At 50.0% G+C, this 17,098-nt stretch overlaps 1 protein-coding gene across 1 annotated transcript in view; it reads right to left on the bottom strand.

Annotated features, from left to right (window-relative positions):
- Positions 1-13,366: 13,366 nt before the first annotated feature.
- Positions 13,367-17,098, bottom strand: part of KIAA1755 (KIAA1755 ortholog) — a 37,324-nt gene continuing 33,592 nt past the window's right edge. Inside the window, exon 14 of the mRNA XM_032845797.1 lies at positions 13,367-14,077. Within this exon, the coding sequence (XP_032701688.1) occupies positions 13,376-14,077 (702 nt within the window). The 3' untranslated portion in view covers positions 13,367-13,375. The remainder of the gene's footprint in view (positions 14,078-17,098) is intronic.

Genomic DNA, 17,098 nt, shown 5'->3' with positions numbered 1-17,098 from the left:
ACGTTTTCTGGGGTCTGATCCTCCCCCCAGCAATGGGAGAAGCATCCGGGGCTCAGAGAAGGGGAAGGGCTCACCGTACATCAGCAACAGAGCTGAGACTTGAACCCAGGGCTCTGTGTCCTTCCACTGAGGTGGCCCAGCCAAGGCCTCTTAGGGCTCAGAATCTCTTATAAATGGGTGCGATTATTAATAATAATGCGACCTCCCATTAATGGAACTCCCAGGCGGAGCGCTACATGCCCCTCATTACCCAATCCCATGACAGTACCGGAGGGTTAGGGGCTCTTCCTGAGGAGGCAATGTGACTGACACAGGAAAGAGATGGTTGAGACGGGTGAGCCCCTGAGCCCAGCACCCACACCCTCAGAGAGAGGGAAGTGGCCCGCTCTGACCGTGCTGGGCACTCAGGCGTAGTCCCAGCCCTTGCTCAGACACTTTGGCACTTCCTGCCCCAGGGTCATTGGCAACTAGAACCACCAACACCCCCAGCTAGATGAGGTTATGTTAACAGGAGTTCCTGGGGGAGGAGGTGGTGTGGAACAAGGTGGCCCGGAACCAGGTGGCCCCTCCAGGCATCCCACTCCCGGCCATCCTATCTCAACCTTTTGGCAATTTGAGCCAGGATAATTGTCCCCATTTTAACAGATAGGCAAACTGAGGCCCAGAGAGAAAATCAGGGCACCCCTCTTCTGGATAGTTGAGGGTGGCAGGGGAGGGAGCAGAAGCTGCAGCCGGATCTTTGCGACATCCTGCCCACGTGGCTCCTTCCCCAGGGCGAGTAGGATGCCTAGGAATGATGGAAGAACAGAGGAGCCCCCGGCTCCTTCCCCCGCAGACTTCAACTCATCAGATAGTCCCTGTGACTCATCCCCACATCCCCACAGCCCCGGAGGCTGCTCTGGCTTCAGCCTTCCTACCACAGCCCTGTTCCTGGGAAGTGAGGAGGCCACCAGGCCTGCCCCTCCCCTCCCCCACTCCTGGGGAAGCACTGTCCTCTGATGAAAGGCACCAGATGGGTGGGGCGACCATGTAATTTACTGTCCAAACCAGAACACTTTGGGGAGCTATTAATAATTATGTGGGGACAGGAGACATTAACCTAGACTGTCTAAGACTTAAAGTATTAAGTCTGACACAGAAGCACCAGCCACAAACTGGGGCAATAGAGTTCATAGGAAGATATTTTTGAGAACACCTCAAGTCATACAGCGGGCCTGGGGGTGGGGAGTTCAAATCTGCGTGCAGAGCTTTAGAGCACACCCTCTGAAATGACACTGTCTGGGTTCATATCCTGGTTCGACTTCTTGAGGGCTGTGTGAGCTCAGGCCTTTTACCTAACCTCTCTGACCCTGGGTTTTCTCATCCATAAGATCAACCCACCCCCAAAGGACTGTTGTGAAGATGAACTCAGATAACATGCAGGTAAATAATCCACAACAATTTTGGCATAGATTACATGCTCAGAAAGTAAGAGGCCATTGTTGTATTGTATGAATTTTATTGTTATTAACTAATGAGGCCAGGAACTGAAAGGAGTGGATCTCAAGGTCTCAGATAGGGCCCTGCCCTAGGCACAGTCCTGTGGGAATGAAGGCTTGAAGGACAGACCGGGGCTGTGGAATTCGGAGATGTAGGAGGGCCTTTCTGACTTCGATGTGGGCATCACAGTGGGCTTCCTGGAGGAGGTGGCCCCTGGGTAGGGTCGCAGTCCAGATTCTTTGGAAGATTAAGGCCATAGGTCCTGTTTCTAAAGAGCTTCTGATGTCTGTTTGGCTCCATAGGAGCACCCAAAAAGAAAGTTCACTGAAGTTCTGCTTTTTCTCTTCATGACAACTTCCATGCTGCATTAGAGATGTCAAGTATCAGAGTCTTTTCCCTCAAAAGTTCCTTTTGGGGTCCTTGGGCTCGCATTTCATCAGCCTAATGTTTTGTCCCAGTTGCAAGGAACACAAGGCCCTAGAGCCAGCTGGAATGGAGCTCGAGAGAAGGAGCCGGGGCTCACACAGGGGGGTGAAAGCGGGAAGCAGGTGAGCGGGCACCTGGCCTCGGAAGAGGGCTGGACTAGGCCCAGGGCCCTCGCTGCCTCTGGGCCTCTCAGAGCTGGCTCTGGGCCCCTCAGTTGTAGTCACCCCCACCGAGGACTACTTTCCTGCGTTCTAGGGACACATTTTGACTCAGCGGCCTACTGCTCTTGAAGTTACACAACACGCTCGATTCAGAACCCGCCCAGCATCTCGGATTCCCAAATTCAAATCCTGGGGAAAGACTCCTACTAGCGAGCTTGGGTCACATGTCTACGCCTCATCCAACTGGCTTCAGCGGCCCAGGCCCCAGGATTAGCAGGGTGGACTTCCGCTCTCCGAAGAGGAAGAAGGTTTTTGCAGGAGAGGGACACAGGCTGGGCAGAAGGCATAGAGCTGGGGCAGCAGAGGCTTTGTGTGGAGGACTTGGAGGGGCCGAGTTTGCATCAGCCTGGCTGTGGCTCGTTGAGAGGTGCCTGCTTCAGCCGCATTCCTGCATCTGGGCTCAGTGGCCCCGAGGGGGCCCAGCAAGGGAAGTCGCCAGTGAATCAGCAAGACAACCAGAGCTCAAAGCCGGTTCCTTCTCCCAGTCCAGGCTTGAGTGTCTGGGGTGTGTGCGTTGGAGGGTGGGGGTGGAATGTGGGTAGAGGAGCAGGGAGAATGAAATCAAGAAATAACAGGCTTCACAGGAGCGATAATGACATTTTAACTTGAAAATTGCAAGGAGACAGGGCTGTGGAGGCGTATGCAAATTTCCATGCAGATGAGATGCAAATGAGCCTGCCTGCTCTTGCCTGGCGCACCTGGATGTGCCTCGGTGACAAATCCTAACGGGCACCGCATGGCTGTGTGATTGATTATCAAGGCCAGCTGGGATGACAACTGCACTCCCTCCTTGCACCCCCCCTCCCCTGGAGCTGGGGGAGAGACGAGACTGTTTCTAGAGTGCCCTCTGACAGCGGACCCAGAGGTGTGGCCCTACCTAGTTCCGGGACCCCAAATTTGGGGTACGGCTATTACTTTTAACGGCGCCAGCCTCCGTGGCAGACATCATTAATCAACCATCGAATTCTTCTTACTGAGCCAGCTGTGTGCTCTAGGCAGTCCCTACTAATTGATCAAAGTTGGCATTCATTCATTCATTTATTCATTCATCTAACAAATCTTGTTGAGTTCCTTCCCTGCGCCAAGGATATGTTGAACAGAGACTTTCAGTTCCTGCTCTCGTGAAACTCACAGTTTAGAAAGGGATATGAGCATTAATAAAATATTACAAAATGACAGTTGAGATAGTGCCGTGATAGAGAAGTGCCTGGTTTTAAGACTTGTCCTCAGTGGCCAGGAAAGGCCCACCCTATTGCTGATATCTGAAGCATAAGAAAGACTTAACCAATTGAAAAAGAAGGAGAAGAACATTCCAGGCCCTGACACAAGGAAGAGCTTCTAAGCAGACATTGTCAACACTATACCTACATTCCCATTCCTTATGATCGCTTTTCGTTTCTTTGCATCCCTTCTGTAGCTAAAAAAAAAAAAAAAAAAAAAAAAAAAGCTTTATTGAGGTATAATTCACATACCACACAATTCACCCAAAGTGTACAATCCAATAGTTCTTTATTGTACTCACAGATATGCGTAGTCAATTTTGGAACATCTTCATGACCTCCAAAAGGAACCCTTTCCTCTTTTCCTCCTTAAGGATTCTTACCCTCCCACCCCACACGTTCAGCCCTAAGCAACCACTAAATTACTTTCTGTCTCTACTGATTTGCCTGTTCTGGGCATTTCATATAAATGGAGTCATGTAACATATAATTTCTCCTGACTGCCTTCTTTTCCTTAACCTGAAGCTTCATCCCCGTGTAGCATGGATAGTTCTTTTTCTTTTAGAAATTTTTTATTGTGATAAAAGATATATAACATAAAATTTGCCATTTTAACTATTTTCAAGTGTACAATTCAATGGCATTAATTCCATTCACAAGGTGCAGTCATCACCACTATCTCCGTTTGCATCCCCCCAAACAGAAACTCTGTACGCATTAAAAAATAATTCCCCATTCCCTCCTCCTCCCAGACCCTGGGAAATTTTTTTTTTTTTTTCCAAAGTAGACTCCATGCCCAGCACAGAGCCCAAAGTGGGGCTTGAACTCAGGACCCTGAGATCAAGACCTGAGCTGTTATCCAGTCAGATGTTCAACCAGCTGAGCCACCCATGTGCCCCAGGCCCCATAACTTCTAACATACCTTATGTTTCTATGAATTTGCTTATGCTAGATATTTTGTAGAACAGAATCATACAATATTGGTCCTGTTTGGCTTATTTCACCGAACATATTGTTCTCAAGGATCACCCCTGTCATAGCAGACATCAGAACTTCATTCCTTTTATGGATGGATAATTTTCCGTCTTATGGACATACTATACTTTGTTTCTCCATTTATCTGTTGGTGGACACTTTGGTTGTTTCCACTTTTTAGCTCTTGTGAATGATGCTGCCATGGGCATTGGTATACAAGTACCTGGCTGGGTCCCTATTTTCATTTCTTTGGGGTATACACCAAGGAGTGGAATTGCTAGGTCATTTTATGTTGACCCTTTAGAGGAATGCTCAAACATTTCCATAGTCCCTGCATCATTTTACATTCCCGTCAGCAACACAAGGGTGTCAATTTCACTATGCCTTTACCAACATTTGTGTTTTTCTGCTTTTTAGATGAGAGTCGTCCTAATAGGTATGAGATGATATTTTACTGTTTTTGATTTGCATTTCCCTAATGACTAATTATGTTGAGCATCTTTTCACATGCTTGCTGGCCATTTGTATATCTTTGGAGACATGTCTGTTTAATTTCTTTACCCATTTTTAAATTGGGTTGTGTATCTTTTTGTTGTTGACTTGTAGTTCTTTATAGATTTTATTTTATTTTATATATATATTATATATATATAATATATATATATATTATATATATTATATATATATAATATATATATATATTATATATATATATATATATATTTTTTTTTAGAGAGAGAGAGTGTATGCAAGAGCCAGGGGTGGGAGGGCAGAGGGAGAGGGAGAGAGAGACTCTTAGGCAGGTTCCATGCCCAACACAAAGTCTGACATGAGGCTCGAGCTCATGACCCTGAGATCATGACCTGAGCGAAAATCAAGAGTTGATCGCTTAACCAACTGAGCCGCCCAGGCATCCCAGTAGTCCTTCACATATGCTAGATATTAAACCCTTAATATATATATGATTTGCAAATATTTTCTCCTATTCTGTAAGTTGGCTTTTTTCACTTTCCTAATAATGTCCTTTGATGCACAAAAGTTTTCATCCAGATAAAGTCAAACTTACCAATTTTTACTTTGGTTGCTCATATTTGGGTATCATATCTAAAAATCCACGGTGAAATCCAAGCTCATGAGGATTTACTCCTAAGTTTTCTTTTAAGAGTTTAGTAGTTTTGGCTCTTACTTCTGGGTCATTAATCCACTTCAGTTCATTTTTATATGGTGTGAAGTAGAGGTCCAACTTCCTTCTCTGACATGTGGAAATCTAGCTGTCCCAGTACTGCTTGCTGAATGGACTTGGCACCCTTGTTGAAAACCAATTGCCCGTAGATATATAGACTTATTTCTGGACTCTCAATTTTATTCCATCTGTCTAGATGTCTGTCTTTATGGCAATGCCATGTTGTTTTGATTACTGTAGGTTTGTAGTAAGTTTTGAAATTGGGAACTATAGGTTCTCCATCTTTGTCCTTTTTTTTTTTTTTTTCAAATTGTTTTGGCTATTTGGAGCTGCTTGGAATTCAACGTGAATTTGAGGATCAGTTTTTCCATTTTTGCAAAAAAAGGCTGTTGGAATTTTGATACAGATTACATTGAATCTGTAGATTGCTTTGGGTAGTGTTGACATTTTAACAATGTTAAATCTTCCTGTCTATGTACCTGAGATGTCTTGCCATGTTTTTAGGTCTTCTTTAATTTTTTCAGCAATGTTTTAAAGTTTGAAGTGTATAAGTCTTTCACTTCTTTGGTTAAATTTATCCTTAGCTTTTATCCTTTTAGATGCTATTGTAAATGGAATTGATTTCTTTTTTTTTTTTTTTAAGATTTATTTATTTATTTGAGAGAGAGGGAGAGTGGGGGTGGGGAGGAAGGAGGGAGAGGGAGAGAGATAATCCTGAAGCAGACTTCCCATTGAGCTCAGAGTCTGATGTGGGGCTCAATCCCAGGACCCTGAGATCATGACCTGAGCCAAAATCAAGAGCTGGCTGCTTAACCAGCTGAGTCACCCAGGTTCCCTGCAAATGGAATTGATTTCTTAATTTTATTTTCAGATTATCTGTTGCTGATATATAAAAACACAACTGATTTTTGTGTGTTGATCTTATATCCTGCAAATGTTAGCTCTAGTAGTTTCCTTGTGGGCTAGTTGGAATTTTCTGTATACAGGGTTATGTCATCTGTGAATAGAGACCATTTTACTTCCTTTCCAATTTGGATCCCTTTTATTTCTTTTTCTTGTCTAATTGCTCTGGCTAGAACCTCCAGTACAATGTTGAATAGCACTGGTGAAAGCAGGCATCCTTGTCTTTTTCCTGATCTTAGGGGGAAAGCTTTCACTTTTGTACCATTGAGTTTAATGTTGTGGGTTTTTCATAAATGCCATTTAGTATGTTGAGTAATTTCCTCTCTCTGCCTGGTTTTATGACTATCTTTTATCATGAAAAGGTGTTTGATTTTGTCAAATGCCTTTCTGCATCAGAATGGTTATGTGGGTTTTTAACTTTCATTCTATTAATATGATATATTTCATTGATTTATTTTCTTATGCTTAACTACCCTTGCATTCCTGAAGTGAATCTCAATTGGTCATGCCGTATAATCTTTTTTAATATATTGTTTGGTTTGCTAGTATTTTGTTGAGGATTTTTTATGTATATTCATAAGGTATATTGGTCTGTAATTTTCTTTTCTTGGGATGTCTTTTTTTTTTTTAAAGATTTATTTGTTTATTTGACAGAGAAAGAGACAGCAAGAGCGGGAACACAAGCTGGGGGAGTGAGAGAGGAAGAAGCAGGCTTGCCGCCAAGGAGAGAGCCCGCCCAATGCAGGGCTCGATCCCAGGGCTCTGGGATCATGACCTGAGCCTAGGGCAGATGCTTAATGACTGAACCACCCCGGTGCCCCACTTGGGATGTCTTTATCTGGTTCTGGTATTAGAACAGTGTTGGCTTCATAGGATAAGTTAGGAAGTGACTTCATTCATTTTTTTACGGCTAACTAATGTCCCATTGTTTGAATATACCACATTTTGTTTATCCATTCATTTGTTGATCAATATTTGGGTTGCTTCTACCTTTTGGTTATTATTAATAATTAACTCTAAATATTCATGTACTAATTTTTGCATGGACCCAGGTTTTCATTTCTCTTGGGTATATTCCTCACAATGGAATTGCTGGGTCATATGGTATCTTCATGTTTAACCATTTGAGGACCTGGCAAACTGTTTTCTAAAGTAGCTGTGCCATTTTACATTCCCACCAGCAGTGTATGAGGCTTCTAATTTCTCTACATCCTCGCCAACACTTGCTTTATTTGACTTTTTGAGTCCATCCCTCCTAGTGGACGTGAGGTGGTCCCTCACTATTGTTCGGATTTGCATTTTCCTGATGGCTAATAACGTTGAGCATCTTTTTGTCTGTTTATTGGCATTTTTGTGTATCTTCTTTGGAGAAATGCTTATTCAGATCTTTTGCCCATTTTAAAATTGTTTTATTATTATTATTATTATTACTATTTAGTTGTGAGCGCTTTCTATGTATTCTTTATACTGAATATTATCCTCATGGGCCTGCACCTGCAAAGACTTCCAAAGACTTTCCTCGGGCTCCTGGGCCCTGTTTCGAGCAGCACCCTTTTGCAGAGAGCCCCATGGGCCTTGGCAGTATAAAATGCCCTGCGGGGTCCCCGTGTCACCAGGCAAAGGCTGACACTTGGTCTACAACTGCACCTTGGCCTCCTTCCCTTTCTGTCCTGATTGCCTTTCAACAACTCACCTGCACCTGAGACTCATCTCCAGGTCTGCTTTTAAGGGAACTTGACCTTAGAAAGAGTTTGGAATGGTGGAGGAACTAAAAGGGAGTCAGCATTACCAGAACTCAGAGAGAATGCGGAGACTGCGGGGTATGGTGAGGCTAAAGCCGTAGGCAGAGGCCACACAGAGCTTTGTGCATCACTTCGAGGGGTGGGTCTTTATCTGGAGAGCCACAGGGGGTCCCTGGGTGGCATTAACCATGGCTGGACCTTATCTGACATTTTGTTAGGGTGCCTCTAGGTTCTGTGTGAAAGACACATGAAAAGGGCCCGAGTGGCTGCAGGGAGACCATGGAGGAGACACAGGACAGCTGTCCAGGGGATCCTGGGGAGAGAGGGTGGAAGCTGGGATGAAGATAGGGAGTGTGGAGGGAGAGAGAAATGAAGGTTAGAGAGAGATGGGCAGGTGGATTTCCGGGCTATGGGGAAGTTCAAGGACAACTGGCGGGTTTCCAGCCTGAGCACCTGGAGAGGTGCTCAGTGCACAGAGAGGGTGGTGGAATTGGGAGGGCAGAACAGGAGTTCCACACGTGAGACGACACTAGTTTACCATCAGCTGCTGGCCCCATCCCATTTCACAGATGGAGCAAGTGAGGCCTGAGGAGTGCAGGGGTTCACCCGGGGCCCCCCATCATGCTCCAAACAGAAGGGGATGGGACTTCGGGAATCCTGTTGCCTACCCAGAACACTTATATCCAGGGGGCCCACTGGCTCCAGTCTCAGAAAGCCAGTTTTTTAGGTGGGAGTTTTTTAGGGTGGGGTTTTGAGGCTGATGGATTTATTCCAGGCTAGAGGCCAGTTCACAGTCCCCAGAGGACAGTGTCTCTGTTTTATGAGGGCAGCCTGCGCCCTGACTCCGACCAGCCACCCTGTCCGGGTCTGGCGGGCTAACTTGAGGGCAGGAGGGTGGGGGGCACCCACGTCAGAGTGGCCGACAAGTTGGAGGCTTATCTGTCTCCCAGATTTGCCATTAACCAGACCAGGGTCCAGATCCTGAGCTTTCCCCTCTTTGTCCTGTGACCTCTTTCCTTGTCATCTGACCTTGGGCAGGGCACCTCCTTCTCGCCCGTCTTTATTCAGTCTTCTCATTTGTAACATGGGGACATCCCAAAGTATGACTTTTGTGCCCTCAGGATTGTAAGAGAACAGATGGATAAAAAAGTACCTTGTAAACTGTAAAGTGCCTTAACTTCTATTTTGGCTCAGTGTTACCTCTGCGCCAAGCCACCGCCCAGTGGGTTTCTAAGGCTTTGCTCCCTGACCAGACAGTCACCCCTCTGGAGAGGGAAAGAGGTCTGGTATGGAGTTCAGGGATGCAGAGATCTTATCACTCTGGCCTGGGAGGCTTGATAAACCCATTGTGCAGGTGGAAAAACTGAGAGGCAGCCCTCTGCTTAGAGCACTCAGACTGTTAATCTTAGCTTCAAAGGCAGGGCTCTCTGATTCTACAGATGAGAAAATTCCTTATTCATTTAGTGACCTGATAGGACAGATAAGCCAGAGGGGAAGCAACCTACCCAGGGTCATGTGGGTAGTCAGCAGCAGCGGGTAAATGCCGCTGGAGGTCCCTGCCTCCCCGGGCCTTGCCCCTCCCACCACTCCATGCCCACCAACCCCTCAAGCACGAGAAAGGAGCTCCCATCATGGTGAGCTAGACGTAGTCATGTCACTGGCAGACTTTCCACCAGCATGGAAGGACCCTGCACCTCTGCTCCCCAGAGCGGCCTCTGAGGGGCTGAGGCTTCGCTGACACATAGCTCTGTGGTCACTCGTGGGACGTCTCCTGGGGGAGACCACACGCCACCCCCCACCATGGACAGGTTAGGGCAGAAGTCAGTTAATCAGAAAACTAATTAAGAAGTCCACACGATTCAAAGAGCAGAACGTTCTTTTGGAATCTCTTGGTGGCCTCAGGAGAAATTTCTTCCTTGATCGGCTGGATAGTGAAAGCAGGGGCCGGCCGGGTGGCGCCAGAGTACGATGCTAGATACCACTCCTTGAGCACTTAGTATGCTCCAGGCACCTTTCCCAGAGCTTTCCACATCAGAACTCACTTAGCACTGACAGCGAGGCTTTGAGATCTGATTATCCTCATTGTATGGGGAAGGAAACCAAGGCACAGAAAGGTAGCATCACTTGGCCAAGGATGCACAGGTCTTGAGGCACAGAGCCCGGGCGGAAATTTGGTCTGTCCAGCTCCTGAGCCACATGACTGACCACTTTGCCACACTGGCTCGCGGGCTACCGGAGACCGGAGGTGCCGCGCCCAGAGGACCAAGACCAGCCCAGCAGAGGCGGCTGGAGTACACAGCAGCGGCCAGGCTCAGCACGATTTCTGAGGGGACAAAGCCTGTGGCCGGTGCAGAAGCAGCAAGCAGCCCAAACTGTCCCAAGACGAGTCCAAAATGTCAGCGTGGCCCCAAGTCCTGACTCTGCCACTTGCTGCGTGGCACTTCAAGTGTCTGTTTCCTCCTCATTAAGATGGACTGAACTTGGTATTGGCCTCACAGGACTGTTGTGAAGGATCCAGGGAGCCCTGGAAAGCGTCTACTGTGCTTAGTCCCGAGCTAGGCACAAAGAAATTGCAGACGAAATGTTAGCTATTAATATTATTATTTATTATTTGTATATGTCATTATTCATCATTAGATTTCATTTCTGCATCCCCTCTCCCCACCATGCACTGCTGGATGTAGACAAGGTGTTGGGGTTTGGCTCTTTTTAGAGACAGGGGTTTGGCTCTTTTTAGAAAGCACAAGATGGCTTTGGGGAGCCCTCCCTTGCAAGGATTCCGGAGCCATCCATCCCCCTCCCCATCCCCCCTCTTCCCTTGCAGAGTCTGTATTCTCCTCTCTCCAAAGTTAGTTTCCATCCTTGCACCCCAGGTGCCCTGGCTCCCTGCCTGTGGTCCCCACTGGTTGGATGCCGTTGCTATAGCAACAGCATTTTAAGAGCCTTCAGCACCCCTGCTCTGAGGCGACAGGCATGGATAGAGGTGGGCTCAGCAACTGCCTCCTGCATCCTCTGGCCAGTGTGGATGGAAGGCAGGAGAGTGGAACACAAGAATGAGAGCTGGCCTGGGCTGGGGGGCCAGCCCAGCTCGGACCCCAGCTCCAAGCGTTGCCCCACCATACCCCACCTCACCTTGTCATAGGAGAAACACCTGAGCTCTTGATTACAAAGGCAGATTCTAGCCCTGCCTTGGCTCCAAGGCCCTGATTTTAATTATCTGGGTGGGACCCCCTAGGAAGCTGCCTTTGATCAGCTCTGCTCAAGGCTCTGAGGCAGACAGGCCACAGACCGCACGTGAAAAAAATCTGCAGTCCTAGAAGATTGCTGAAGCCATCTTGGGCATTGAGGTTTGTGTTACTTTCTTTGCTGAGCCGTCTCCAAAGAAACACTCGCCTCGTTCCCCTAGGCATGCTCCAGTCCCGTCTCCCTCTCTTTCCAGAGCTGAGCTGAGTACCCACCCTCTGCCCAGAGTCAGGAAAATTCCAGGGCCAGGCCCCCAGAGGCCACCTTGTTAATGCATTCTAGATGGAGATGGGGGGTTCACCCTTTCCCAGCAAAATGACCTTCAGCGGAGGCGCTAGCCAGGGTTATTCGGGGTGATGTGAAAGCCTGGCGGTCTTCTAGATACTCAAGAAGAGGGGTGCCTGGGTGGCTCAGTGGGTTAAGCCCCTGCTTTCGGCTCAGGTCATGATCTCAGGGTCATGGGATCAAGCCCCACACCGGGCTCTCTGTTCAGCAGGGAGCCTGCTTCCCTCTCTCTCTCTGCCTTCCTCTCTGCCTACTTGTGACCTCTGTGTGTGTGTGTGTGTCAAATAAATAAATAGAATCTTTAGATACTCGAGAAGGGACAGGCAGGGCTAGGTAGGGAGAGATAGGTAAGGAGCTACATGATTAGGCTCACAGAAATCCCAGAAATGCTGAGGCCTAACAAAACCAGAAATAAGGGAACAAAGCAGACTACCTTGCCCTGGGCATCAGACGTGGGGAATCTTTTTATGACAGTCACATTGTGACCAGCAAAGAATAACTTGACCCCAAAGAAGAAGTAAGCTATTCAAGATGTTATCACCAGTCCTTACTTAAACCAAGACAGCACAAGAATGATAAGGCCACAGGCCCCCTAATCAGTCCTAAATAAAAGAGTGTCAGTGGGGACCCACGTCGGCCTCCCTGTCAGGACCCCTCTCACTCCTGAGATTCTTTTGTCTGTGTTCTTGTTTAGTAAAACTCCACCGCATTACTCATTCTCCTTTGTCCCCAAGATTCATTCTTCAACTCCGTGGGACAAGAACTTCACTCTCCCGCTTCACCGTGAGATCAGAGGGGCCTGTCCCCCTGCTGGATGGAGATGTGGTCTCCCCACTCTCACCCACCCCAACCACCAGCACGATGCTAAGACACTGGACACCAGAAGCGGTGCCTAAAGCGGGGCGGGGGGAGGATCTGGGGTGGGAGGAGTGGAATTCATAGAGTCTGAAATGGGTGGGGTGGAGAGGAGAAGACAGAACATCATAGGGGGAGAGGGTTTTCTCTGGAGCACCCAGGGAGAGGACAAGACCCCATGGGGTTCCTGGAGGGTGAGAGGATGGCCTTTTCTGTGGGAGGAGCCCTTGAGAGCGAGAGAGAGCTTTCCTCGCCCTTTCTCCTTCTGGGATCCACTTTGCCCCAAGCCAGCCCAGAGAATAAACAGTCAGCCAGTACTGATTCACTTGACAACACACCCTTTATTCCCCTCCCACACTCACCTCCCTTCTCCTCCACCACTGGTTCCTGAAATCACAGCCAAATAAACAGGCACCGGGATCCCCGTCCCGGATCAGAAGCCACGCCCGAATCCCCCCACTTCTGGCAACTGTGTCCCGTGGGCCCCCAGGGGAAGCTTATGTACCCCTGCACTCCCGGTGGGTGTCTGGCTTGCCTAAGACTAAGACCTCTGGAAGGGTCTATACCAACAGCTCTTTCCACCATGGGCCCCAGGGGTTGTGGAGTCAGTCCTGGGCTCCACCGTGTCCTGCCTTACCCTCCATTCTCACTATTCTGATGATGAGTCACGTCTTCCTAGAAGTTTCTGGGGCAGGGAACAGGTTCAGCTTCTTGCCCTCTCCCAGCGTGGGCCAAACACACAGTGAGTGCTCAGGAGCCCCAGCCCGGGCTCTGCAGCTCCCTCCTGTCGCTGGGCCCCTCCCCAGCCACCCACAGGGCGGATGCCATTGGTGGAGGTCCTAGCTAGAGGGAGTCAGGGGGACTCGTCTGGGGTGAGTCCTCTAGAGACGTCTGTGAGTCTGTCCCCTCCGAGGAGAAGCTGCCCCCAGTAGTGTGGGGGGTCTCACTCTGCCTGAGGAGTCGCTGCCGGGAGAAGAGGGGGTCAAAGAAGGGCTCAGGGGCTGGAAACCGAAAGGGCTCCTGGGGGCCTTTGCTTTCTTCAGCCTCTACGACCCGACCAGCTTCCTGGGGCAGAAAGCCCGCCTGCACATTTCTGTTCTGTCCCTCTCTGGGGGCCCGAGGCCAGCAGGGATGTGGTAAACGGTCCAGGCCTGGTGAGTCCGAAGGGGGCAGGCCCCACCTTCCTCTGGAAGCGACGTCTCCATTCGGAACCTGGCCTTTGGCAGCGGCCCTTCTGAGTTCTGGGGGTGCTGAGCAGGCCTTGGGCCCCTCTGGGCATGGGCAGTGGGCCAGGGCCTTCTTCAGAAGGGTCTGGATCTCCTCGTGCCTCACCCGGGCCTCCTCCCACAGGTCCTGGCCCAGGCCCTCCTGGCTCAGGGAGGCCACCTGGAGCCCCATGGCCGTGAGCTTCTCTGCGGGGAACTCCGAGGCCAGGCGCTGCCGGTAGCGGTCGAGCCGGCGCCGGTCTCCAGGGCTGGCCCTCTGGGCCTTGCCCAGCCTGAGCTGCCTAATCAGGTCCTGGCAGTCTGTGTGAAAGCCGGTCATCTGGGGGCAACAAGAGAGGGAGGTGGGGTTCAGTCTAGGAGCAGGACATGAGGACAGGGAGGCCCATCTCCAAGCAGAGAGGAAGTACGGCTGGGTTGTTCATAAGAAGGGCCCAGTCAATGTCCTGGCCTCCTGCGCGTGGCCCTGGGTGTCTCTGCTGCCAGCGAAGACAACGGGTCCCCTCTCTTCCCTGAGGTAAATATACCTGCCGTCCGCAAACGGTCCTCAGCCCCCCTTGGAGCCTCAGGCATGATCTCCTCCCCACCGGGGGCCCACAAAGGCTCACCCCTTGCTGAGGCTCTGCCTTTCCTTCTCAAGAAGGGGAGGTGGTACTAGCAGATCATTCGGGTTCTCGGATTGTGGAAACACTGTCTTCACCCGTTCTGAGTGGCACGGAGGGAGGCATCTCGTGGGTATTTATTGAGCACCGACTGTTTGCCAATCTCTGTGTAGCTCATGTATGATTGCACTGAACAGTACCAGCAGCCCATTTTATAGAGGGGGAAACCAAGGCTCAGACACTTGCCCCAGGTCACGCGGCAAATCAGGAGGGAGCTGGGACTTGAACTCAGATGCGTCTAGCTTTCCACAGATTTATCTCTCAAGCCCGTCCTTGCACGACGGAAACTGGTCCAGCGACGGCAGTGCCCACACACTCACCAGCGAGACCACCAGCCGACCCAGGCCCAGGGGGGAGGGGGTGTCCACTCAGCTGGGCCTCTGCCTCCTTTTGGGATTCTGCTGTCCCTACTTCACCCACAAAATGTCTGCAGGCTGCAAAGGAGCCAACACGTTCCCAGCAGCTCGTGAAAAACATAATCTTTCTCTCCATTAATTTAGAAGCCGACAGCGAGCTGTTAGCTGTGGGGATTGGGGAACCGTTTTCTCCAAGGAAACCATCTTTCCGTGGATTAAGGGAACTTGTCTTTAGATAAATGGCTTCATATTCGCGGCAGCACACGGAGCTCATGGCTGGGAAAGGGCTCCATAACTCTCTGTTAGGGGCACAGTTGTTTTATTATTACTTAGTGCCAAAGCTGCCGGACGCACGCTCTCAGCCTGGGGCTGAGCCCAGCCCAGGGCTGTCTTCGTCTGTCTGTCCGCCTGGCTGGGCCTCCATCTTCCAGGCTGGGCTGGGCAGGGATGCGCAGCACCTTAGCCATCATCTTACCAACCCGTTGGGTGTGTGGATTAGGATTCAGGCCCAGAGAGGAGCACGGGCCTGCCCAGGTCAAACAGCGAGATGGCCGTGGTGGGATTCCAAGTCAGGCTCCCACCTCTTGTAGGATTTCCAGGCCTGGGGGTACAGGGGGAGCTCTATCTTCCCACACGCCCCCCTGCCCCCCAGTCTTCCTTCCTCCGCCTTACTCCTCACTCTCCCTCTGGCCACTTGACCCCTATGGGGGCCTGCCCCACCCCAGGAACCTGGGAAGGATGAGGGCACAGTCCTGGGGCTCACCTCCCCGGGGGGTGATGAAGCCACAGGATCATTCCAGATCACAGTGAGCACCTTGAAGTGAGACTAACAGGGTGACTGGAGAGATGGCGGGGGGAGGGGGCAGACAGCCAGGCGGGAGGCAGGGGACATGTGAGCTGAGCGCTGAAGACAAGAAACCAGCAGGTCTCGAGGAAGAGCGAGTGAGAAGGCGCAGAGTCGCTGTGAGTCTGCTCTACAGGGCTGATTTGGGCTGAAATTAGTAAGCAAGGGAGAGAAGCTGCCAGATGCCCTCAACCCATGAGGCATTACCACCGCTCCTACTGCTACTAATGATGATCGTATTGGTGTCGATAATAATAACACCAAATTAGAATACAGCCCCGGGGGCGGGGGAGGGGAGGGTTACTTACATTTCATTTCCTCCTCTCACTACCCAGCGAGGCTGGCCGCAGAGCGGGGGGACCTGGGTTGGAATCTCAGCTCTGCTACTTCCCCCAGTGTGACCCTGGAGGAGTTGTTTTGACTTCTCTGTGTTTCCTCATGCATAAAATGGGCATAATCATAGCACCTGCCTCCGAGGGTGGGTGTGACAATAAGACGACACGTGAATGATGAACAGGGCCACCACTTAACAGGAACTACAGAAGCATTGGTTAGGATCACTGTTATGATCGTTATTCCTGACAAGGAGCTGAGACCCAGAGTAGTAGAGACCTCACTGAGGTCACACGGCCTGTGCAGGCAGAAGCTGTTTCGGACTCTGAGCCTCAGATGCGGCCACTGCTTGGCTCTCTCCTGTCAGCTGGGAGGAGGTCGCTTTGGTGCCACTGACCACATCCTTTGCCAGCGGCCCCACAGAGACAGAGAGTGGCCTGTCCTCCCTTTGCCCCAGGAGGGACTTGACCAGAGTCCCTCTTGCTGCCCTCCAAAGCATCCCGTGTTTTCTGTCTCCTGTGTGCTGGGCCAGCCTGACGTCTGGCCCTTCCCACACTCTGTGTGAGGGGGTGAGTCTGAGGGCATTGGGCCTGGGCCAGAACTGTGGGTTCTTGGCCCATCTGGGGTAGCCCCGGCTGTTCCCTTGTCCTCCTAAGCCTAGTTCTCCACCAGGAAAATGAGAGATTTGACTAAATGGATTTGGGGGAGGTGGGGGTGGGGGCCTTAAGTCAAATCCTGCTTGGTCACTGGCCCACTGGGGAAACATGAGCGAGACACTTCCGTCTTTGGGCCTCCGTTTATGCATCCGCAGAATGGAAACAATGTTGGCACCCCTCCCTCATAAAGATATGGTGAGATTAGGGGCACCTAGCTGGCTCAGTCAGTAGATCATGGGACCTGATCTCCGGGTATGAGTTCGAACCCCACGTTAAGCATAGAACCTACTTTAAAAAAATTAAATTAAAAAAGAACAAATAGAGATGATGAGATCAAGTCAAGCAATGTTTGTGAAGCACTTGTTGGAGTGTCTGGCATGGAGTCCACAGTCACTAATGTGGGCTCATCTCATAATAATCATATCACCATCATCATCATCATCACACCTGATGGAACAGGGGAATCTATTACCACCTGCCCTCGCATCTTTG

Source organism: Lontra canadensis, unplaced genomic scaffold (assembly GCF_010015895.1).
Source record: "Lontra canadensis isolate GAN:19392208 unplaced genomic scaffold, GSC_riverotter_1.0 scaffold169, whole genome shotgun sequence".
In the NCBI taxonomy this organism is placed as follows: Eukaryota; Metazoa; Chordata; class Mammalia; order Carnivora; family Mustelidae; genus Lontra; species Lontra canadensis.
Note: the sequence above shows the minus strand (reverse complement) of the source record. Positions and strands in the feature narration are given on the sequence as shown.